We start from the raw sequence: 24,670 nt of genomic DNA, 5'->3' as shown, positions 1-24,670 counted from the left end.
TTTCAGGAGAAGCAAATGAAGAATAGATTAAAACCAAGTAAACATTTTTTATCCCTGTAAACCAAGAATAGGGTCAATAGCAGCAGTAGAACAGTAAGTCAAACACATACTATGTATACTTTGTGAAGTAGTATTCAAAGTTTCAAGATTCAAAGTGTTCATATGCACAGTAAAGAACCACAATTCCCTGCACAATGAAATTCTTACTTTGCTGTCCACACAGTTGCCAGCGTAATACAACTAAGGAACTATATACATGTAAACATAAAAGAATATTACGAATATTAAAACGACGTGATCCTTAAATGTTCATGGGTCACTGAGCTAATGCCATGACGTGCAAGGTATTCTTTGCAATTATTGCAAGTAGTCTATCTACCTTTAGATGCCACACTCATTCATTAATCCATTCATTCGTGTTGTGACCTGGTGAGAGAAGGCCAGTGCGAGAACCTCAGTTGCCATGCGCTCTTCGGAGATAGCAAGCGCACTAGGCAAAACACTAGGCAAAAATATTGCGTAGATTCCCTTGCCAGAATGAGCTCCAGAGAAAGCCTGTTATGTGAGCTTTGATTTCAAGGGTTGGGAATCTTTTTCGCTCAAAGAGCCTTAAAAGCAGAATATTTTGATTTTATTTTGGGAAAGAACAACACCATACATTTTGATACAAAATTCAACAAAACTGCCAAGCCCTCTCTTCTTCAGCTAATTCACTGTGTGGAATTTGAAGATTTGATAACATTTCTGAAATGAAAATGATGCCCAAGCCTGTGTTCGAAATATGAGCATACATTACTTTATATACCTCTGTACACGTGTCTCCCTCCTGCAATCAATCAAAAAAAACATCTAAAAACATCACAACATTCTGCAAACAGAGATCCCGGCGTATGGGAGGTCCGGGTTCGCGCCCCGGCCGAGTCATTCCTAAGACTTAAAAAGTGGTCGGCGGCGCCCTCTCTTGGCTGCGGCTGCATCGGGTCAGGTGCAATCGACATTTCGTTCTGTGTACATTGTTACACAGAATGACAATACAAGGAAATTATTATTATTATTATTATTATTATTTACTTTCGGCACAATGCGAGAGACAGGAAGTGGTTGCGCTCTTTGCATAGCTCCACCCATCCCTACAGCTCACACAATCAAATCGCTTTGGGTGCTCTTCTGGTGTTTTGGCGTATTTACAGTTTGTTTTGTTTATTTTTATCATAAGGTATCACAACTGTGAACATGGATTATTTAATGAGTTTCCATATAAAGGATTCCTTAGCGATACACAGACAAAATGAGTGTTTTTGGGGTAGAGACCTCGACTGTAAACTGTAGTTAAATATATGCCCTATATATATACATATATACTGGAAAGTAACCCTACGCGCTGTAATTTTATGGCTTTGTGTGCAGTGCAATGGGCTTAGCTCACTAGGAATTAGAACGACATGGAGAAAATTTGCACGGAATCAATTTTGTCTCCAAGCCATAGTCACTCATGAAAAAGGCCGTATATGGCTCGCGAGCCTTGGGTCCCGATCCCTGTTCCTTATAATGATTCTTTAGCGACGTACACCCAAAGCGGGGTCTGGTGGTTTGAGACGGAGACTGTAAACCACAGTGAGGAGTAAGCACTTTATATACCGGACTGAACCATGTACTAGCAGATTAGACTCTGCGCCTACTGGAATAGAAATGCTCAAAGATGAGATCGAAAAATATCCGGACATTGCTGTCAGTTAGATTTTTTATTGTTTGCACCTTTTTCCGAGTACAGGACATTTCTGTAGTGCTTCTTTCCGCTGCTACCGGTGTGTGGCACTTTGAGAGCTTACCCAGCATCCACCCCGAAGAAGAAATCCAGCTTCTAATTTTTAGTTCGTGTGTAAACATACTATATTGCATCAACATACTACTTTGACATTTTTACTGTTTAATATCTTGTGCATCCATTCAATATGGTTGGTGTAAAGTGTAAAGATGAAGCGAGCCGTTTCTTTTGAAACAAAAGTCGAATAAGAAAGGTTGATGCGGTTGACAAAATGGTTGGATCGCTTTCTTTCGTCCACTCTCCACCACGGAGGAGGACCTCTTGCAAAATAAGCTACGTGCTCACTAAATTAGACTATGCACCTACCTGAATCGGAATGCTCAAAGATGAGATTTGCATAACTGTTATGCGCTCATGAAAGGAGCCGTACATGGCTCGCGAGCCATAGGTTCCCAATCCCTGCGGTAGCGTAATGTTTGTTTGTGGCCTGTGGTGTGTTCAGTCACAATTACCGTCAAGTGGAGATGAAGGTTTGCACGCCGGAAGGATTGGATTAGTTTTACCGGTGATGGAGCGGGGGTTGGTTTTGCTCGACATTTAGAGCGCTAGGCGGTGCTGCTAATTTAGTGGTGCTGTTAATTAATCCCCCGCCCACACGCGCACTAACATACACACCCTTTCATCCCACCATGGAGCGCGGATCAATCCAAAAGGGGCGCTGGGGACCCTTTTTTCTGGGATGCAACGCGGGGCTTTTCATAACAAGTTGAGAGGTTTTCCTATGAAAAGCTTGTACTCACATGGTGTACTTGAGAAGATGTCTTGGAAATAGAAGCACAGATTCAATGTGAATTTCCTTTATTACTTTTCAGCCTGTAAAAAACAGCCCTTTTCGGTCATATGGTACCATAGAAAATAAGTATAAAAGATGGTTTAAAAAGAGAAACTGATTTCAAAGACGACATACATCAAACATACATCTTAATAGATTTTTTCTAAATGATAATAGAAGAATTTGGCATGTGCACTGACAAGCTAGTTCCTTGAACTTTCTCAGAGGAAGTTTACCATATATGTTTATGTATACAGAATACAATGTTCTGGTGCACATTATACATAAAGTTTTAGTGTACAGACGCTCCCCTACTTACAAACATCCAAGTTACGAAAAACGGTTGATACGAACATTTTTTTCAGGATGTCGAAAAATATCCAGACATTGCTGTAAGTTAGATTTTGTATTGTTTGCATCTTTTTCCGAGTACTGGACATTACTGTAGTGCTTCTTACCGCCGCTACCGGCGAATGGTGCTGTGAGAGCTCACCCAGCACCCACCCCGAAGGAGAAATCCGGGTTCTACTTCCTAGTTAGTGGGTAAACATACTATATTGTATCTCCAGCGCGCTAGGAACTTTGACATCTTTACTGTTTAATATCTTGTGCATTTAGTATGGTTCGTGTAAAGTGTAAATAAGAGGTGAGCTGAGGTGAGTTTCTTTTGAAACGAAAGTGGAATAAGAAAGCCTGATGCGGTTGAGAAAATGGTTGGATCGCTTTTTTTCGTCCACTCTCTACCACAGAGGAGGACCTCTTGAAGCCTATCTTGCAAAAGTAAGCTAAACTCAACTTTGTATATCTTTATAGAGCATATTATTTTATGAAATGTTTATATTTTAGTACAAAACAATATAGGGTTCTGATACAAGCCGTAAACATACCTATATAAACCTTAAATATACAAAATATAGCACTGAAGCAACTTACAAACAAATTCAACTTACGAACGATCGTCTGAAATGTTCGTAAGTAGGGCAGCGTCTGTATTGAGTAGATTGAAAAAAGATTTAAACGTGGAAAGACGATTTTCTGCGGGGAGAGCAGTGAATTTACATATTATGTTTTGGCTCACTTTGGTTAGCATGGCTAGCATAAAAACATTATTTTATCCCAAACTCTCATTGTTAACTATGCAACAAAGAATACTTAATCAACTCGTAAGAATTGGGCATATATACTTCATTGTATTTTTCTTCCCTGGATTAAACCGATATCTTTTGAATGCAGCAAGACAGTTTACAAAAGTAAGGACTAAAATCAAAACCCACCAGCGAAATGAATGGTCAAATAAAGTACAAAACAACTACCTGGATGATCTGTAGTACTACTTTGTAACTCCACGGTAGTGCATTTTCCACAGTTGCTAGAATCAGGGAAGCAGTCAAACATGTAATGGAAACTTTGGAGATTTAGAGGAGCACCCATGCAAAAGATGACCCCCCTTTCCCCCGATTCGCCGCTGCCTTACATAGCGATTGTAGTTGTGTTAGCGTAGCAGGTCGCGGCGGGCTATAACTAATATTTTACGAGCCTATGAATCTGGCCGAAGCCAGGGAAATACTTTACAACGGTGCCGGTAAGTGTTTTGTTTTGCGATCCTGGCACGGAATGTTGATTGTAGCCTGAGGTAAAACATCGTTTCGCTCGGCGTCGACTCAAATGAAAAGTTTGTTTATTGTTTTTTGCTCTGAATAAAAAATGAAAAACAGATGCAAAAGTTTTGTGCTTATAACGTTACTTTCTGGCTAACAGGGGGAAGCAGTTTAACCCCTTAACATTTCTGTAAAATTCGCCTAAAATCCCATACCAAGACATACCCAAAGTAAATTTGATGCTATTTTTCAAAAGTTTTGGAGAATCTGGACGGTTTTGTCTTTTGAAAAGGTAACACTCTGAAGTTTTGTCCCAAAGTGCTACTAACATTGAATAATCTTACTTCTAACACGCAGAAATAGAAAGTTTTTATTCTCTTCTGAATCAAATGCCTGCAGATGATTTTAGCATGGTCATCTTAGCGAGAAAACAGGTGAGACAACAAATCAAAACCTTACCTAGTACCTTGTCAATTTTGATCACAATATAAAAAATAAACATTGTATTTTACACATTTTTCTTAGGGTAGGTCTAGGCATTTCATAATTAGCCATTTGGAGACGACCATTTTACAGCTTTAAAACCGCTGCAACTGTGTATTTTACTCTGGCCAAGTTTTTAGATATTTTGAAAGAATTGTAAATGATTGACTTCTCTTTCAGCAACTCTGTCACTATTGTGCACCTACGTAACAATGGTGCGTAAAAATGAATCACGGGTGGCGTTACGCACGATTCTAATTCGAATACACCACATACGTTTTCGTATCGTTCTTTTCAGAATTCCATTGGCTAACCAATGTGTCAGTCGTCATTTGAATCCGTCACTACTGGTAATGTCTGCTTTATCAATTGAGCCCCCCTTGGGCTGATGCGGGCTGTGGACCATTAAAAATAAATCCTGTAATTGGCCAGGAGTTGTGTCAATCAAAAGGTAGGAGTCTGTCAGAACATTAAGGGGTTAATAACATCCTAAAATAGATCTCTCAAGGTATTTTTACATTGAATTGTTTTGTTGTTTTTTTAAAATTCCTACATTACTTCAGCACCTCTTTTGCAATTCCTCTTTTTGAAGCATGTAATAGGATTTCATAGCAAAAGTACCGCACCAAGATTAGCATAATTAGGATTTTATCAGCTACTGATTAATTATTCTAGAAAAAGCATGAACGTGATTTACCGCATTTAATCAGGTTTTCTCCATTTATAGGCTCAAAGCCACACGGAACATTTCTGCCTTAAATCGGTTTAATTGAACCAGGGAGACGAGCTTTTTTGTGTGGAAAACTCGTTTACAAGCCTTACAATAACAAGTCAGAAAAAATGATTAGGCTATAAGAGATGTGGTGTCGCGTAATCCTTACATGTCGGCGGTCGAATGGTTATTTGTGACTACAGTCATACCTCTACTTACGAATGTCTCTACATACGAATTTTTCAGGTTACGAGCAAACTGAGTGTAAAAAAATTACCCCGAGGTAAAAAAAAATTTTCAGGATATGAATAAACAGACCAGTACTTGACTATGTTTCAATTGGCTGTCTAAATCTGCTGATAGGTCAGAAATTCCTCTGCTATAGTATTCCTCGTCAGGCTAATATCGGCAAAAGTGTTTCGCTCCTCGGGACATACAAGTTCAGCTGCCTTCAACATGCATCCTTAACAAAGTGGGGGGGATTTTTTAAGGGTTATTGTTCTATTTTCTTTATTAATTATCCATTATCCGTTATCGGTCAGTTCATAATACGCTACAAAGCCAAGGAGCCGGGACTCTTAGGGGCCGGTCACACAGACATTTGCGGCTGAATCACGGCTAAAATTTTGCGTTTTTTTTTTGCCCGTGGTTGCCCGGGATGGAAAATGCGCAAAATTTGACAACCCGCCGTTCGTCTGTGGTATGGCCGGAAAAAAGACGCCGGCGACTGTTCCGCTTCCTCATCGCGTCATTTTTGCGTCATTTTCTCGTGTGGACCACGGGTATAAAAGCTCCCGAGCCGGTGTTGTGCCCAAATCCGACTCCTACGCAACACACCCACCACCCCACACCCTCGCGTGAACGCGCATTCTGCTGCGATCGCTTTTGACCTTTTCATCCGCGTTAACAAACGCATTTTGTAGAATACGATCGCACTTTATTGTTTAAATAAACGCGTTATATAGACTAGGATCTCCCAATTATTATAATTAGCTCGCTTTATTGTTTTAATAAGCGTTTAATATAGAATACGATCGCTTCTGATGAAAGCGCAGCAGAATGCGCGTTCACGCGAGGGGGGAAGGATTTACCGTTCGATTACGTTCACAACAAAAATAAAGACGGAATGGATTATGTTGTATTACATTCCCAACGAATGCAAGACGAAGTGGATTTGGTTTTATGTTCGCCATTACATTCCCAATAAGTGAGATAAAATGAGGTAAAAATGGTTGGAGAAGCGAGGCAATGCAAATCTCGGCAGGGATGTATTTCTCGGGCTAGACACAGTCCCGTGGATATCAAGATTTCAAGCTATGGCATCATATTTATTTTATTATCTTGAAAAGAATTGCCAGGAAATAAATATGGGTTAAGACGAGATCACTACGCTGACGGGGAGGGGTTTATTGAGGGTAATTGATTTATCTATTTTGCTAATTATTCATAATCGATCAGTTCATAACACGTTACAAAGCTTAGGAGCCGGGACTCTTACTCTCGGCCAAAAGGCCAAGCTAAGGACCTAGCATCAAAGCCTTGCTACGACCATAGATAATGCACCGAAAGATGTATTCGAAATGAAGAGAAACTACGCTGACGGTGATCCATGTTCACCCCCTTGACGTCACGAGCACAATGGTGTGCTCGGCAAATCGCGCTGTATATACGCGGAGAAAGGCGTTTGACTGTCACATGCGTAACACGCTAATTTCACGTAATAACACCGCGATACAGGCGCAGAACATGCTATTACCATGCTCCGCCCACGATTACCCGCTGAAATTTCCCGTCCTACCCATGTGTAACTACGCCCTGGCCGCGGCCAGAGCACGTCGTTCCGCGTCATTTCCGCGTCATTACCTCGTGTTGACCACGTGTGCGGCACGCGGTTTAACACGTGCTCAAACTTTTGAGCAGCTCAAAAGTTTTGAACGCGGCCAACCACGTGAAAATTTCCGACCGTGAGTAAAGCACTGCTCTATCTCGTCTATATGGCGGTCTCAAGACGTCCAACAGCGCCCAACGACATCTGCTTCACGGCCAGAAGTTTACGGCCGCGGCCCAGCCTCGATAAACTCGTGAAAGGCTGTGTCCACGCGCTCTCAAGAATTGAACAGCGCAAAATTTTTTCGCGCCGCCACCCGCGCGCGAATTTCCGACCTCGTGTTATGCACTGCCGTAACTCGTCTGAATGGCGATTTCAATGCGTCCTATAGCGTCCGCCTCAAAGTCAGAAATTTCTGGCCGTGATTCAGCCGCAAATGTCTGTGTGACCGGCCCCTTACTCTCAGCCAAAAGGCCAAGCTAAGGTCCTAGCCTTAAAGCCTTGCTGCGATCATTGTGAATGCACCGTTACCGGAGGTACTGCAATACCGGGCCGATGCGTGGAGTGGACAGAGCAAGCTCTTATTCCATCTCCGGATTGAAAAAATCAATTGTCACATTGTATACAAATTCAGAACCCCTGACCTGACCAACACATTAAGATACATGCAAAGCCAAACCAAAGCTGAGTTGAGATCAATGCAGAGTATCTAAATGTTCAACCACAGTTCCATGGATAGTAAACAATTCCAGACCCACAGTTGACATCACTGTCGGAATACAGCTTTGATGCTGATGCTATTTCGCTAGCAATTAGATACCTAGCCTAGATGGTAGGGCGCCCGCTTTGAGACTGGGAGGTCGCTGGTTCGCGCCTCGGCCGAGTCATACCTAAGACTTATAACATTGGTAAAATGGCGGCGCCCTCTGTTGGCTGCGGCTGCATCGGCTCGCTACAACGGGTCAGGTGTATCGACATTTCGTTCTGTGTACATTGTTACAAAGAATGACAATACAAAGGAAATTATTATTATTATATTATTATACCTGGCTTTTCTGCTGCTTCGCTAACTTCTGAGCTCTGGGTGAAAGGTGACTTCTGTTTCCTCAGACCTGCCAGCATTTCGTCCACCTGGTCTTTTCTCAGTTGTCCTTGCAAGCCGTCATATTTTTCGCTGTGATGACTCTCATAGTGGCGTCGAACATTATATTCCTTCAATACCGAAACTTATTGAAAACACCTCAAGCATAAAGGTTTCCCACACATCTCTAAAGAAATATGACGTGGTCCATTTTCAATTGACAATCCTGTACTCCTTATCTACTTTTCTCCGTTTGGATAATGACGTTTTGGCTAATGAGGGTGTTGGTAGAGACCTGAGGCTACTGTTGAAAAATCACACCGCTGTTTTCTTCTACGCTGATCAAAACTGCACCACTCTGCCCCCTCATGGAAAATCCATGAATTGCATATTATTAAAAATATAAATTCCATGTCGTTTGTGCATTCTTTCAAGTCAAGTCAAGTCAAGTCATTTTTATTTGTATAGCCCTTAATCACAAAGAGTCTCAAAGGGCTTCACAGGTTATTACACATAAGCAGTTTAGGTTATTCATATGCTATAGAGTAGAAGTGAGTTTTAAGCTTAGATTTAAACATAAAAGCAGCACAGTTAATTATATATATATATATATATATATATATATATATATATATATGTGCACATCCCGCGGGTCTGATCAAACCTCCTTGGGGGGCCGCGGGCTGTATGTTTGACAACCCTAGTCTAACGATTCCTCTTTGTGCCCACTTCTGGTTCAATTCCCGCTCTGTAAACATTACTGTACTCTCATATATGCTAGCGATACCAAACATTAACGATGGACCCCAAGAACGACATTCGGAAAAGTGAGCAGCAAGGAGAAAAGAAATGGAAAAGAGTTTTTCTCGACGTTGCAACAAAGCAGGAAATAATGCCTCCAGAAGATTAACATGGCCTGGCAGGAGGTGACCAGATGTAGCTCTAATGCAGCCAGGAGAAAGCTGTGGCCTGATGCTGTTGCCCAGCAAGAAATTGGTGGTGAATGAAGGTGGAGAATTAAGTGGACACAATTATTTCACTGGGAAAGGACATCGAGGTGGATGAAATTGACCTCAATGAGCTGATACAGGAGCACAACGAGGAGCTTTCTACAACCGAGCTGCAGGATTTGGAGGCGATGCAACACACCGCTGTGCAGGAGGACTTCAGAGACCATAAGGAGGAGGACGCACCCATCATTTCATCCGCCAAAATTAAGGACATCTTGGCAAAATTACATTTTTAAAGTTCTCCCAACCCTGGATGCTTCAACCTGTTGAAAAAACTCTTCCGGCAACAATAGTCAACGACGGACTAGTTTTATTATCGTTTTTGTCAACAACGTCTATGAATCCTTGCAGCCCCAGCCACTAATAACAAAAATGTGTCCCAAATTAGTTCCCGTCATCAACTTGGCTTGTTAATAGGAAGGAGTTTCAAAACGACGACGGGCATATTGAGTCCGGCCTGCTGCCTGCTTGGAATAAGCGGGAGATTAATTTTTCCAAGGCTTCGCAGCTTTGCCTGTGTCCGTTAGCGGAGCAGACGACAGCGGAGGAGGTTTTTGCCATCGTCTGGCTTTTCCAAACATTCGCCAAGATGGCACAGGTGGCGTTTTGTCTGGACGCCTACCAGGGAGGGAAGGAGCAGAGAGCGCATTCGGAGGCAGAAGGACATTAAACATTTGGATCTATATCCGATTTGATCATTACCCTCGTTCGTCTGCTGCATGTGTGGGCGTGCATTTGCTTGGAAAAGCGCAGCAAACGCCTAATCCTCCCGACTTCATTTGTCTTTGAATAAAGCTCACGCGCGAGAGTGCCAAATTGCTTCCTGGAATAGATGAATGCTAGTTAATGAAACGGATTCATGCAGCAGCAGCGGCGGCAAAATTTTCCTCGTAAAGAGAAAAATGGAAATCAAAAGCCGCTCGTTAGAATAGGACAATGTGTCCCGCCCTTCATTTTTCCCCTGAAGGAATGGTTTTATCCATTTTGGATGGCTAATGTTGATCTCGCAAATTGTGTTGTTCTAACCAAAGTGCCTTTCAGGCTAAAGGTTAAATGTCCGTGTAGGAGCGGGTTGGGCACACCAAACTAGTCGGATGTGGACAGTTTACAAAATGTGGCCTACCTAGCATTTTTTATGTCAAACCAATTACTAATTGTTTTTATTTTAGTTTATTTTTTTAACCAAGTTTCTTGTCTCTTTTCCCCACTTTTCATCAACATGCGGAGAGGTTACTGTCTGGTAAGCCAGAGTAATATATCCAAATAAATGAATCTACATTAAAATTATCATTTTATTGGAAGAGCAAAAAGTAATATATACTTTATTATAGAAAAAAAACGTATTTCATTGTTGTAGCGAATACGGGTGGTAAAAAATTATTCTAACAAACATTTTATTGACCAATTGAAATAAAGAACCAAGTTTATTCTTTTCAAAACTCGTCTGGCTTTTTTGTGACACTACATACGGTTTTAGATCATGATGTCAGGAGAACGGAAAAAAAAACTTGTTTAGTTATTCTGAAGGGTGGCCACACACTATGGGTGAATTATTTTTACCATTTTTGATAGTTCAATGTACTTTAATCAACTCTTGGATCTATGGACATTTCTTTTACTAAATCATTTTCTGAAGAAGATTGAATAGAACACAAAACAATAAGAAGAAAATAAAACTAAAACAAAACTAGAAGTTGACAACTTAAACTGGCCCCATTTGAATACACAACAACGTTGGATTGATTATTGCGTAATTGTGTTTTGATAGATTTCCCCCCTTTTTACGTCACACCAATACCCATACCTAGCAACAACGAGTTCTGTGAAGTTCTGCTTCGATGACGGCCCAGTCTTTATGTCCTCAGCTGTAAAGCAATTAGGGATCCTTGTAGGCTTGTGAGTCAGTTGGGACAAGGACCACCAGATGCACAGTGTTGAAGAGAGGTTGACTGCTGGTGGCTTGATCCTTTCGCTGGCTTTGGCCCACTGGTTTGGCCGCTAGCTTGATCAAGCTTGGCTGCTAACTTGGCAAAGTTCTCTGGCTGCTTGTTGAGCTGAGACCTGTCCAGGACCGACCAAGGCCTTGGTCCAGCTCCTCCTGTCAGGACATGCTCTCCTACCTTGTGGCTGGCTAAATTCAGAATGCCCTTGCGAGGTGAGACTCGTACCAGCTCTGGGTTCCGGTCTCCTGAGAGGAACCGACCCCCTGTAGTGGAGTTGTTGTTGCAACGTTTGATGCGCAAATGCTACTAACCCTGTTTCAACACTGTTTATTTTAAGGGTACTCAGTAATGGTTTTAATTCAACACTGAAAACAGGGTTCGCCAATGTGGGGCCTGTGGACACCAGGTAGCCCTCTGAGGACAGTTGAGTATTCCGCGAACTGGTTCTAAAAATAGGTCAACGGTGCTGGGTCGTTTGCTAATGAAATCGATTTTTTTTGTCTATTTAACCAATTATTAACTTGGTAATAAAATAATAAAAACATAGTAATAACATGATAAGTTGTTATTTTGGAAATGCAAATCAAACTTGTAGCCCTTTGCGCTAAATAGTAACAAAAACTCTCAGCTTCAAAAAACCATTGGAGAACATACAGTCCTTATCTTTCTTATGCGAAATAATCAAAGTCAAATGCATTAAAACAGCTAACTAGCGTAAGGCCAGCTATTGAGTTCAAAGAGGCTAATGTGTCTCTGTAAAATTTGGCTAAACAACATAATATTTACAGATTATACACACTTGGTATTCTTAATTGTTTTTTGTTGTGAATGTGAACGTTCATTTTAAGACTTTTGAGTAAGTTTTCACAAATTTTCAAAAGTTTCTACATTGAGAGCAGTTTTCGAAACAAAATAAGATCCGAGTGCTGATCACAGGCGCTAACGTGGAGCTAACTCGCACAAGAAGCCAGGTGGTGTGTGTTAAAGAGGAGGTGTTTTGTGCGGAAAGGGTGAAGTAGCACATTACTGTCACTCTACAGCGTGTCACTTGGAAAACGACACCTCATATTTGACACTACACTTCGGCATCGAACATTTTTTTTTTAACCAGTGAAACTGAGAACACCGCCGGGACTGAAGCAGGAAGTTTGATTGGGCTTTTAGGCGGTTAGCCGCATCTGGCCTTTTAGCTCCCATCGAGCCCCTGTTCTTCTTTGACCTGGTGAGTTTGATGCCTCGCAGAATGGCCCACAAAAATTGTTGAGTGGAGGTCGAATACTGACCCTCGTTTGAAAAAAGGATGTTAAATTCCCTTTAGAGATTCAAAAATGTTATTTAACTTCTAATACAAACGTTCATGCATAAATTGTAATATTTTTTTCTGTCCTTAGCATAAATCTATTAATTTATGCACCAATGTTTTAAAATGTCACCCTAATCTATTTCCCACAAAAAGGAAAGAAAAAAACAGCAATGCCTCATATAGACGCTCCCCTTCTTACGACCGTTCGACTTACGTAAAACGGTAGGGGTGTCGAAAAATATCCGGAGATAGCTGTAAGTTAGATTTTGTATTTTGTGTACCTTTTCCCGAGTAGAGGACATTACTGTAGTGCTTCTTTCCGCCGCAACCGGCGTGTCGTGGCGCTGTGAGAGGTCACCCAGCATCCACTCCGAAGAAGAAGTCTGCTTCCTCTTCCTAGTTTGTGTATAAACATTATATACTGTATCTCCAGCACGCCAAAAACTTTGACATTTTTATTAGTATCCTGTGCATCCATTCAATATGGTTGGCGTAAAGTGTAAAGAAGAAGTGAGCTGTTTCTTTTGTAACGAAATTGGTATAAGAAAGCTTGATGCGGTTGAGAAAATGATCAAAATGTTTTTTCTCGGCCACATTTTACCACGGAGGAGGACCTCTTGAAGCGCATCTTCCAAGTTTATTTATCTTCATAGAGCACGTTATTTTATGAAATGCTTATTTTTCAGTACAAAACAATACAGGTTACTTATACAAGCCTTAAACATGCGTATATAAACCATAAAAATACAAATTATAGCACTAAAGCAACTTACGAACAAATTTAACTTACGAACGATCGTCCGGAACCTATCAGCGTCTGTACAGTCAATCCAGTCCTTGTCAGCTTTATTATCCCAAAGCAGTGGTGTCAAATCCATTTTGCTCAAAAGTCACATTGTCAAAACAACACAAAAACACTCTTAGTAAAAAATATGAAAAAGTATTAAACTGAATAGAAATGCTGTAAAATATTGAAAGTGTAAAAAGTACTGAAAACTATGAAAAATGAATAACAAAGTACTGAGAAGTACTGAAAAGTAATAAGAAGTACCAAAAAAGTACTGAAAATTCTCAGAAGGTCCTGAGAAGTACTGAGTAGTATGAAGTAGAAAAAGTTCTGTAAAATATAGAAATGAAGAGAAGTAAATAGTATGAAAAAGTCCTGAAAAGTGTACTGAAAAGAAGGAAAAGTACAAAAAGTAATGTAAAGTATTAAAAAGTACTGAGCAGTGTAAAGTTTAAAAAGTGCTATGAATATAAAATTGTACTGAAGAGTAGTACAAAGTATATAAAATGACTGAACGTATTAAAGCGAATTAAAATGTTCTGTAATACTATGAAAAATAACTGCGAAGTACTAAAAAGTATAAAAAGCTGCTTAGTATAATAATGTACTGAAAAGTGTGAAAAAGTATTAAAAAAAGACTGAAAATACAACTGAAATGAATAAAAAGTGAATAAATTTACTGAAAACTATGAAAACATTCTGAAAGTATTGAAATGATTTAAAAGTATTGAGAAGTACAAAAAAGTAAGTGTCAAGTATAACTAATGTACTGAAACGTAGTAAAAAGAAAATAATCGTACTGGAAAGTATGAAAATATCCCAGAAATATTCAAATTAATTTCAAAGTATTGAAAAATATAATAAATACTGAAGATTATTTAAAGGTACAACAAAAGTACTTTCACATAGGTAAACGTATGGAAAAGTAGGAAGCATAAAAACTACTGCAAAGTCTCCCAAAATTACTAAAAGTATGTAAAAGTACCAAGAAACACAAATGTAAAAAAGGTGATAAATGTACCGAAAAGTATGAAAACATACTGAAAGTATTGAAACAAACTGGAAAAGAATAGTATCAAGTATGAAAAAAAGTATTCCAAAGAATGAAAAGTACCGAAGAGGAATACAAGTAGTTAAAGTACTGTTAGGCCTGGGAATTGAGGTATGAACACTTCGTATAAAACTGCAGCTAATTATTTTTCCCATTGTCGATGGGACACGATTTTAACCGTTAGCATTAGCAACTAATACTAGAATGTATTTTCCATGACTGTATTTGTTGTACTTAGAAAAAATACACGTTTCTAAAGTCCCTGTTTTATTGCCTTTTTATTTGCACTCTTTCCCCATAAAATCTTTTTGTTTTTCTTTTCAAAAATGATTTACGTCCCTGCTCTCACGCTGCACAAACATAAAGACGATGTTATTACACGTGTACCTACTAGTGTTAAAGGTCATGACTGGAATTCAGTTTTACATCTCTCTGGGAGAAAATCACATCGACGATATTGTAGTCTGGTGGGTCTCAAATGGAGGTACTAAGATCCTGGGGGGTACTTGAAGGCCCTAGAAGGGGTAGTCCAACTCTTTTGAAATATATCTTAAAAAGTAGCAACCTTTAAAAACTCAGCATTTGCTTCCTTATGCTGCACACTTCTCATATTAAGGAGTATTCTTTCCATTTTTCTCCCTTTTTTTCAATTGTTTTTCGAGTAAAATAGGAAAAATTATCCTTAAAACTTGTAGATTTGTATTTTATACGGGATACAGATTTTAAACTGTTTTATTTTTATTTTTAATATTTTAAAAAAATATGTAAAATGGGGAATACAGAAATTAACCTTTAGTTTTTATGCAGTGTACAACTATACAGGTATTTTTCTAAAAGGGTACTGTTGTAGAATTGAAATGTGTCACTTCATATATACTCAAAATTGTATGATTTCTTTTTCAGTTTTAATATATCCTAGTATATATCCTATATCTAGTTCAGGGGTTGGCAACCCAAAATATTAAAAAGAGCCATATTCAACAACAACTAAAATAAATTAAAATAAAATTAGAATAAACATATGTTTGGAGCAACAAATATGAAAACGTTTATCAAATCCTAATAAGAAATGCAACAAATACTGTATATAGTCAAGTTTATTTGTATAGTCACAGGGAGTCTCAACTGGCTGCACAGACCACAGATTATTGCAAACTAAAGACTGTTATGATACCATGCCCTGATCAAAAACCCACATGAGGGCAAGGAAAAACTCAAAACCTCAGAATGAAGAAAATGAAGAAACCTCGAGAAGAGACTGCACATGAGATAATCTTCCTTCCAGGATGACCCTACTGTTAAAACGTTTGGGGTCACCCAGACAATTTTGTGTTTTTCATAAAATGTCACACTATTTTGAATTAATTAAATGAGTTGCAAAATAAATAAAAAAGCATAGTCAAAACATTGTGAAGGTTAGAAATTATGATTTTAATTGGAAAAACGACTTTCATCCCTCACATTTTGCTCTTGTCAAATAATTGTAATGTCTATGTGACCCAAGATTTTTGGGGGAGAAATAGCAAAATAGCAGGGTGTTCAAATACTTATTTTCTTCACTGTATGTGCCCAGGCTCAATAAAGTTTGAAAAAGTATCTTTGCGGACAGGAGATCCTAAATTATTAAGGATTTTTTTTGGTCTCTGCCATTGTAATCCCGCACACGCTGAAGTTTGATGAACATTTTCCTGACTCAGTTCGAAAAAGATAACCGAGGCACATTCCTTGCTTAAATATACACTAACTACAGTTTCTTGCAAAAGTATTGCCCCACTGAGAACCTTTTGACATGTTGACATATTTTAGTCTTTGAACTTATTGCTAAAAAAAACTCAAAATATTTTCTAAAAATCAAAAACATGTGAGACACAATCGTGAAAAGAAACTAAATGTTTTGAACATTTTATGAACCTCTTTTGAGTTCATACCTTTTGCTGCAATCAAAGCCAAATTTCTTTTTTTATTTTCTACAAAAATACAACTACAGTATTGTTAATTTAAAAAAAACTGAAGAAATACTACAAATATACAAGAGAAATACTACAAAAATTGACCAGAAACGGAGACGGGACCCACTTGCGTTTGTTTTTTTTCAGTTTTATCGAGAAGGAGGAAAAGGCTTGCACCAACGATCCGGTGATCGGCGGTCACTGGTAGCAGATCGCTCGGAACGCGGAAGTGGCACTTCCTTGGCGAGCGAAGGCAGTGTCGAGAGCGGGGAAAAGCAGATTGATGGCCGGGACGGGGGTGCAAAAACGTAATCGAGTTCAGAAAAGGGGTCGGAGCCGGGAATCACACAGGAATCAGAACAGGAGAAAGTCAGGGTCGAAAAGGCTTGCCTAGCGGTAGCTGAGGTTCGCTGACGGACTGACAACGGGTGACAGGAAGACAGGGGTTTAAAAAGAGATAAGCAGCCAATCAGCGTCCGAGACAGGTGGCGCCAAAGGAGCAGACTTAGGTGCCCCGCATCAGTAATCATGACAAAAAATACTACTTTGGAAATACTACTTTGGAAATACTTCAAAAATACTTACACAGAAATACTAAAAAAATTCCATACAGTAATACAATGATACAAAAATAGTATGACAAAATAATTAAGACAGTAATACTACAAAAATACTACTACAGAAATATTACAACGGATGTGCTCCAAAAATACAACCATAGTTATACTTCACAGTGGACATGCACTTACGATGAAAATTTCAGACTCCTCCATGATTTCCTTGTGGGAGAAATAAGAAAATAGCAGGGTGTTCAAATACTTATTTTCTCCACTGTACCTTGCAAAAAAAAAAAAACATCCACGATAATTCAATGAAAGAAAAGCATGAGAATAACTCCCATTTCCTCTTTTCAACAGCGCCATGGCGCATTTTTTTCTTGATTGTTTTTCAGATTTTCTGTGTTCTGTTGTTTTGTGTTGACAAACATTTACACTGTGTTGGTGTGAACACATCAATGGCAGGTCCTCCAAACGCATTTGTCAACAGCGACCGCCAATTTACTCGTCACATTTCTTTCCGTCAACCGCCATTTTGTCTCGTCTTTTTTTTTGCGGTGCCAGTCCGTCAACTTTGAAGCGCAGCGGTGAAAAAAAACGTCCCCGGCTGCGACGTTTGTTTTAAGATTCCCGGCCGGTTCGGATTACGGCCTGTCAATCAACCGCCGCCGCGTTCTCGACATCGGCGGTCTCGACAGGCCGCGTTTGTCTGGATTGACGGCGGTAATGGTGAAATCATTCGGCACATCAGGCGATTCAAAAGCTTCGTTTCACTCGGCTGTTTAGATAATCAACTATGGAGTTGATGCGCGTTTTGCAAGAAGCTTGCAGTGACTGACAGGCGGAACGTGCCAAATCATTTCAAGTTTTTGGATATGTGCGCTGACAGCTTAGCTGTTGGATTTGTCTAGACTTTAATTAATTCTCAACTGATTTTCATCCTTAGACATTTACTGTTGGTGATATGAGTTTTGTGTGTGTTGTATACTTCCTCGCATACTGTATAAGGCCACATCCCATACTCGACTACATCGCAGATAAGCCAACCCTTAAAACTGCTTTAAAGTAGTGGTACGTTCATTCAGGACCTCTATTGAGCTCTGCTGTTTGTTGTTTTGATCATCACATCATTGTCGCTATTGGCCAATTATGTTGCTCTTCTTTGATAACCACACCATTTAGGGCAGATCTGGTTTTGTAACCTAGGAGATGTAATAAAATGAAAAGGGCTGAGGGAAGCCTTTGGAACAGTTTGGACTTTCTTGTCTGAAGGCATCTATGTATGTATATATCCATCCATCCATTATCTGCACCGCTTATCCTCAGTAGGGTCGCGTGGGTGCTGGAGCCCATCCCAGCTGACCTCAGGCAGTAGGCAGGCGACACTCTCAAACACAGCATTCACCTAACAAGTTTTGACATTGTTTGATCATTTTCTGACATTGCAAACGAGATCCTGAACAAACATTGAATACTCTACAATATTCATACCCATAAAGTTATTAATAATCACTCTTTTGTTGTTTGTGGTTATGTTTATTTTTTATTGTGATAACACTTTCTAAGAACTGCTTTCAACCTAAAAATGGCACTGTTAAATGCTACCTGTGTGTGCTTAAGAAGGGTTTAAGAAGTGTTTTTTTTCTTCCTTTGCTTTATATCCTTGCTCATAGGGGTCCATTTGGTTTCCTTTAATGCGTATAAGGCCCTGGCGTGTAATCAAGCGCCTCAGTCCCCCGAAACGTATGAATAAGAGTATTCGCAAGCGTGCAAGTGTCGTTCTTGACCCGCCGAATGCGTAAAGTGCCTTGCAGTGACTTTTACGGTGAAAAATCGCCGCTTTTTAAATGAAGTGGATCTGACTCAACCGAACGATTTTCTATTTCTTTTTGTGGCCCCGCAGGATGAATGCCGGAATTTTATGAAGGTTCTCCTCAGTAGGCCCGGCGGCCTTTTTGTGTGCGGCACCAACGCCTTCAACCCGCTCTGTGCCAACTATACTGTAAGTTTTCCATCCATGGCGGATCGGTTTACCTTTGCCAGCATCTGATTATTACATCGCCTCATTTTTTTGTTGCCACCATCTGCCTTCATCCACTCATTGAGAATGTTATCATTTTGGTGTCATTTTCTTGTTGGTAAAAAACAACCATGTTTTATATAAATAGAGGGAGCAAAGACATGAACAAAGTGCTACCACTCTGGAAAAACATGCGGAAAACAGGATTAATGTCATTATCATTAGATACATTTTCATTTACATTTCCAGTGTTTCCTATAAAATTTTGTAAGACTCCGGTGGGTGGGCAGTCTAGGGCGGTTCCTGAGGCATGCCCTGCCATCAGAAAATGTTATCAATTTTTAATTCAAACGCATCAATCTGGAGTATTTTAGAGCAAAATCAAGAAGCTAGATCTTTGATAAATGTTTGCCCTTGGAACCTACAAAATTAACAATAAACTAGTTATGAAAGTCAATGACAACAAAAAAGTCACACCCCCAAAGCTTGGTAAACGAGACAGGAGTTTTATACAAATAAAAAAACAATTTCTCATCTAATTACACTAAAATTGACTAGTGTTGTACTAATACTGTCCTAATTCACCCTGGTCATCTTGGAAGGGGCATACCACTTGTAAGGTTCCTTCTCAAGGTTTCTCTTTTACCTAACGCTGAGGTTTTGAATTGTTCCTTGCCCGTATGTTGGTTTAAGATCGGGTAATTGTATCATTGTAATCCTGTGCAGTCCTTTGAGACATTTTTGTGATTAAGGGCTATATAAATAAATTTGACTTGACTTGACTCTTATTTTAAGATCACATTGGTGAGTAAACAGACTGAATCACCAAAATTAGTTTTAAATTTAATTAAATGCTCATATCAGTGATTTGGTAAATTACAGAATTAAATAGTAGTGTCACTGCTTTTATGATTGCTGCTGTAAAAGGGTGTTGGTTCTTCTTTGATGGTTCAGGAGGTTATTGCATACCTGTCAACCTCAGCCAAATGCTCCCTTTATTAATGATTGCAATTCCCTTGTTAAGCGATAATAAACCTTACAAACAAAGTAATTACTCTTTACCACTGAGAGGTGCTAAATTAGACACATTGTCACTTTAATATAATCATTTGTTTGTACAACGTTTTTTAAAAAGTGTAAAAACATAAAAAAGTTCTTATTTTTCATTTGGATATTTGCATTCAAATATGAATCATCTCATGTAAAAATGGGGAGCTTGTCAATAAAAAATATAAATTATTATGTAAACAATGACAAAGAGAAACACATAAAAAATATTTTTGAAGTTGTAAAGATGATCATTTAAAAAACCTTAATCTTATCAAAAACAAATTGTTTTTTTTCAGTATGGCAGCAAAACATTTACTCAAAAAAATGTTAAATTTGTCACAAAAGATTGCAGCTACAGTTTTTATATACATATATCAAATTCGATTGAGCGCCTTGTCGTTGGACTCCAATGAATTATCGGCACCAGAAGAAAGGTGGAAAAGCATGGAGAAGAAGAGGAAAATATATACTTTTCACCAAGCATTTAAATGATGGACTTAGATCCAAAGTAAAGGGCTCCATAGAACACCTACTTGTTCACAACAAGTGCATGCGCAACCGTGGGACACCTCAAAACGCAACAATATAGATTCTAACCTTTGTTCCTTCCATTAACATCTTGGAGAAACCCTGTTTGAAAAAAAATGGCGGATTCATTACTTTTTTCCTTGGCACCAGATGGTCAAGAGGCTAGCAAGAAATAAGCTCAATTTGAGGTTTGATTCATTTTTTATTCTGCTTGAGTGAAAAAGATTTTTGAAAAAAAAAAAAGGAAAAAACTCCCAAAGATCAACCAACTTTTGCTAACAACTGTTGACTTTCCAACTCTGTCAATTCGCCTGCTAATGATTTCCTTCCACGTGCCATTAGTCCAAAATTCAAGCATTCTTCATTTTGCCTCAAACTGTCAGCCTGTGGCTGGATTGGCCTCTTAATGCCCCCTCTGCTCCCCTCCACACACCCACGAACTGACGCCACCTAAATGACTCGTCTCTTTGGCCGTCGATTGAATATTAAACGTTGGATCAAAGCCCAAAGACGTCTGTTATCAGAGCTTCTCTTTCTCATCGTTCCTCTCGCCTCAAATCCGAAGCGTCAGTGAGGCGCCAGTCCGTTATCAGTCAGCTAATGATAACTGTATGACGCACCTGATTGCCTTGCGGTTTTCTCCCTCGTGGGATAGTTAGCAAACCTAGCAACTGCTATTATACAGCGCCTGCTGTTTATTACAGTACGCTTATCATTGATATTCTTTCTTACATTTGCTTTCTACTATATACTCACATGTAAGCCTCCATTACATAAAAGCTGGCCCCTTTAAAATGCTTTAAAATTTCCAGATACTAAAATAAATGTACCCAAAATTATAAATATAACAAAACGTGCACTTGAACAATGGTTATTATTTGAATGGGAAGATAATAAAGATAATTAGACCAGTACTAAAGATAAAAATTAAGCAATCATTTCCTCTTCAAATAAATTGTCGACACTGTTTTGGATTCATCCCTATCCCCTAGGTTTCTTAGGCTGACATTCTTTGTTAATTAACTGCCAGAACGCCAAATAAAAGAGCAGTTGTTCTTAGACTTTAAACGTCAACGCACAATCGTAAAGACGGCCATTCGTCGGATTGAGTGATCGGTTCGGTTTGTGACACATCGCTTGAGTATTCGTGTGGAAAATGAAGCACCATGCGGGCATACTTATCTGGCACTATATCGTGGGCTTGCTTGTGCGTCTTTGTGTTATTCATGTGCAATTGTGCGACTGTCCCGCTGTTAGCGCAGCTAATTGCCACCACTGAATTACTAGTGCACACTTAGGCTAGCACACCCCTAATTGTCATTCTCCTGTGACATGTTCTTCATTTTTCATCCATGTTGTCACTGATTGATGTGTGTGTTTGTGTGTGTTTGTGTAACAGGGTGACACACTGGAAATGTCCGGCGATCCCGTCAGTGGAATGGCCAGATGCCCGTACGATCCCAAGCATGCCAATGTGGCTTTGTTTGCAGGTAAATGTGATACGTCAATCACTACGTTTCAGTATATCGCCCTGTTTTTTCATTTTTACTTTTTCCATCGTCTCCGTAATGACTCGAGACATATCATTAGGAGACGTCGCTGTTTGTCGGCAGGGTGGCTAATGGGTCTTTTATCACGCTCTGCTGCAGTTGTTTTCAGTTTACTTAGCCGCCCTGTTTGTTGACTTGACTTGATTTAACACCTTGGATTATTTTGCTGCCTCTCTTGACAGTTAGCAAGTAATATCTCTTTGGGTAAATTAATATATTCCAGAGTATTAAAAAATGCCTTTGAAAATGCTGCAGGTAAAAAAAAACTGCTGGAAAATGTACCGTACAGTGGCCCTTCTCCGTAATATTTAAATCAAGTCATGTTTATTTGTATAGCCTTTAATCACAAGAAGTCTTAAAGTGCTGTACATATTACAGACTACTATTACACCATCCCCTGATCTAAACCCTACATGAGGGTAGAGAAAAACTCAAAAACGTCAGCATGAACAAATGAAGAAGCCTTGAGAAGGGGCGCAGATGAGGTAATCACCCTTTTAAGATGACCAGTCTGCAATATATATTGCTAGGGCATCAACAGACCAAACACAGACATCATCAACATGAAATTTAGGTAATAACAGAATGTCAAATTGACAGCTTTCTGAGGTCCACATCATTCATAAGCTATTAATTAAAGGTGTGTTTTAAGCCTAGATTTAAACACTTCCATTGAGGTGGCAGATCAAATGTCAGAGGGCAGAGCATTCCACAGAACCGGTGTCCGAATGGAGAACAATCTTAAACCTGCGGATTTCTTCTTGGCTCTTGGGATCACTAGTAGACTAGGGCTTTCCGAGCGAAGGATTTTAGGGGGAAATTAAATCTGAAAGATATGAGGGTGCAACTCCATGTATATTTTGCACCTAAACCTTAAAATCAACTGAGAAGGACCTACTTTAGGTCAGCAAAAATCAGGGTAATGTGATCACATTTTCTTGTCTTATTTAAAAGTCTTGCTGCAGCATTTTGTACCAGCTGCAGGCTTTTGAAACCAGAATTCAGGACTCCAAAGATTAGCACATTCCATTCTACTTATGATATAATATAATGTATTATAATATCATGTAATGTAATGTGATATGATACGATATGATATATACATTATAATAAATCACTTCATTCCTGTGTTCTGCCGAAGCGTCCTACCCTGTCGAGGCGTCCTACGTAGGCTGATGTGACATTAATTTAGTTTTCTCTAAAATTGAGTAAAACCAGCAACACTTGAATTCTGAATCATTGCAAACAGAACTTTTACAGATGAGATAAAACAAGTTTGGCATGCATATACATACTGCATGATTCCAGTAGTCAACAAACACCATGCTAAAAATCTACCGCAGAAAAACACGCCATGCTTAAAATCTACGTCAGGATACCGCATTTTGAAGCAGTGAAAGAGGACAATAAGACTAAATAAAAACGGAAATCCTAAGTACTAATCACTGAATGCATCACCGCTAGGACGTAAACACTAAAAACCGGCGTTGTTCCAATGTACACTGGGCATTGGTAAGACATCTCAATAGGTAGGAAGGATTTCAATATCTTAAACGAATTTTACCTATAAAAGAATAAAAGAAAACCAATTAATCTGTTCCCGGCCTCACAAAATCATCCTTGTTTACTCTAAACAGCTATAAAACACATGTTCCTGAGCTCTAGAAACGTATTCAACTGCTAATTGAACATTAAAATACAGTAATAAGATAAATAAGATATTACCAAAATCAAACTTGAGTTTATTATGAGCCCTTACCATGGAGGGGAAACAGTGTTTGCTAACATAGCTGTATATTTCGTTCTGTGTACATTGTTACACAGAATGACAATACAAGGAAATTATTATTATTATTATTATTATTATGAGGGGTAGTGGAGGAGTGAGGGAGCACAAGAGACCGGTGATGATTCGGATTTTCTCTTTTATGTCAGGCAAGATTTTTGCCCGAAAAAATTCTCATACCTCAAAATGTCTTCAAACTGGAGTTGATTGTATGGAGATGGGCCACTGTAACATGTAAAATTGGTTCTTGACTGTATGTAAGAGCGTTCTCCATTCGGGCCCCGATGTTGTGGAATGCTCTGCCCCCTGAGATTCGATCTGCAACCTTAGTGGAACTGGTTAAATCTAGGCTTAAGACTCACTTCTATTCTATAGTTCATGAATGGTCTAGATTTCCTGTTGATGGTATCTGTGTATTGTGACAACATCCATAACAACCTGTTCATCCTGGAAGGGGGATCATCTCATGCGTGGTCCCTTCTCAAGGTTTCTTCATTTTCCTCATGTTGAGGTTTTTGAATTTTTCCTTGCCCTCATTTAGGTTTTAGATCAGGGGATGGTGGACTAGTATGTAGTCTGTGCAGCACTTTGAGACTCCTTGTGATTAAGGGCTATACAAATAAACATAACTTGACTTCTTACTATTTTTCACAGAGGGAAACCTGTTCACTGCCACGGTGACGGATTTCCTGGCCATTGACGCCGTTATCTACCGCAGCCTGGGGGACAGTCCGGCACTTCGCACCATCAAGCATGACTCCAAGTGGTTTCGAGGTACTCGAAAATGCGCACTTCTGTTTCTACAGTGTGTTGCTTTGTTGTAGTGCTTGTAAGTAT

The 24,670-nt window shown here is 39.3% G+C and overlaps 1 protein-coding gene and 1 non-coding gene across 6 annotated transcripts in view; one reads left to right on the top strand and one right to left on the bottom strand.

Moving 5' to 3' along the window:
- Window positions 1-24,670, top strand: part of sema6bb (sema domain, transmembrane domain (TM), and cytoplasmic domain, (semaphorin) 6Bb) — a 298,494-nt gene that overhangs the window by 189,272 nt on the left and 84,552 nt on the right. For all 5 annotated transcript variants that reach the window (XM_088349347.1, XM_088349350.1, XM_088349348.1 and 2 more), the window contains 3 exons: window positions 18,803-18,901; window positions 21,897-21,987; window positions 24,488-24,607. In XM_088349347.1, the coding sequence (XP_088205473.1) occupies window positions 18,803-18,901; window positions 21,897-21,987; window positions 24,488-24,607 (310 nt within the window). The remainder of the gene's footprint in view (window positions 1-18,802; window positions 18,902-21,896; window positions 21,988-24,487; window positions 24,608-24,670) is intronic.
- LOC148354873 (U2 spliceosomal RNA) lies at window positions 7,733-7,914 on the bottom strand. Its single transcript, XR_015852347.1, has one exon. It is a non-coding gene; the product is annotated as a U2 spliceosomal RNA (small nuclear RNA).

The sequence above is a fragment of the Urocampus carinirostris genome, chromosome 12 (genome assembly GCF_059441175.1).
Source record: "Urocampus carinirostris isolate Australia breed hairy pipefish chromosome 12, RoL_Ucar_1.0, whole genome shotgun sequence".
NCBI lineage: Eukaryota > Metazoa > Chordata > Actinopteri > Syngnathiformes > Syngnathidae > Urocampus > Urocampus carinirostris.
This window is presented reverse-complemented; position numbering and strand designations above follow the sequence as displayed.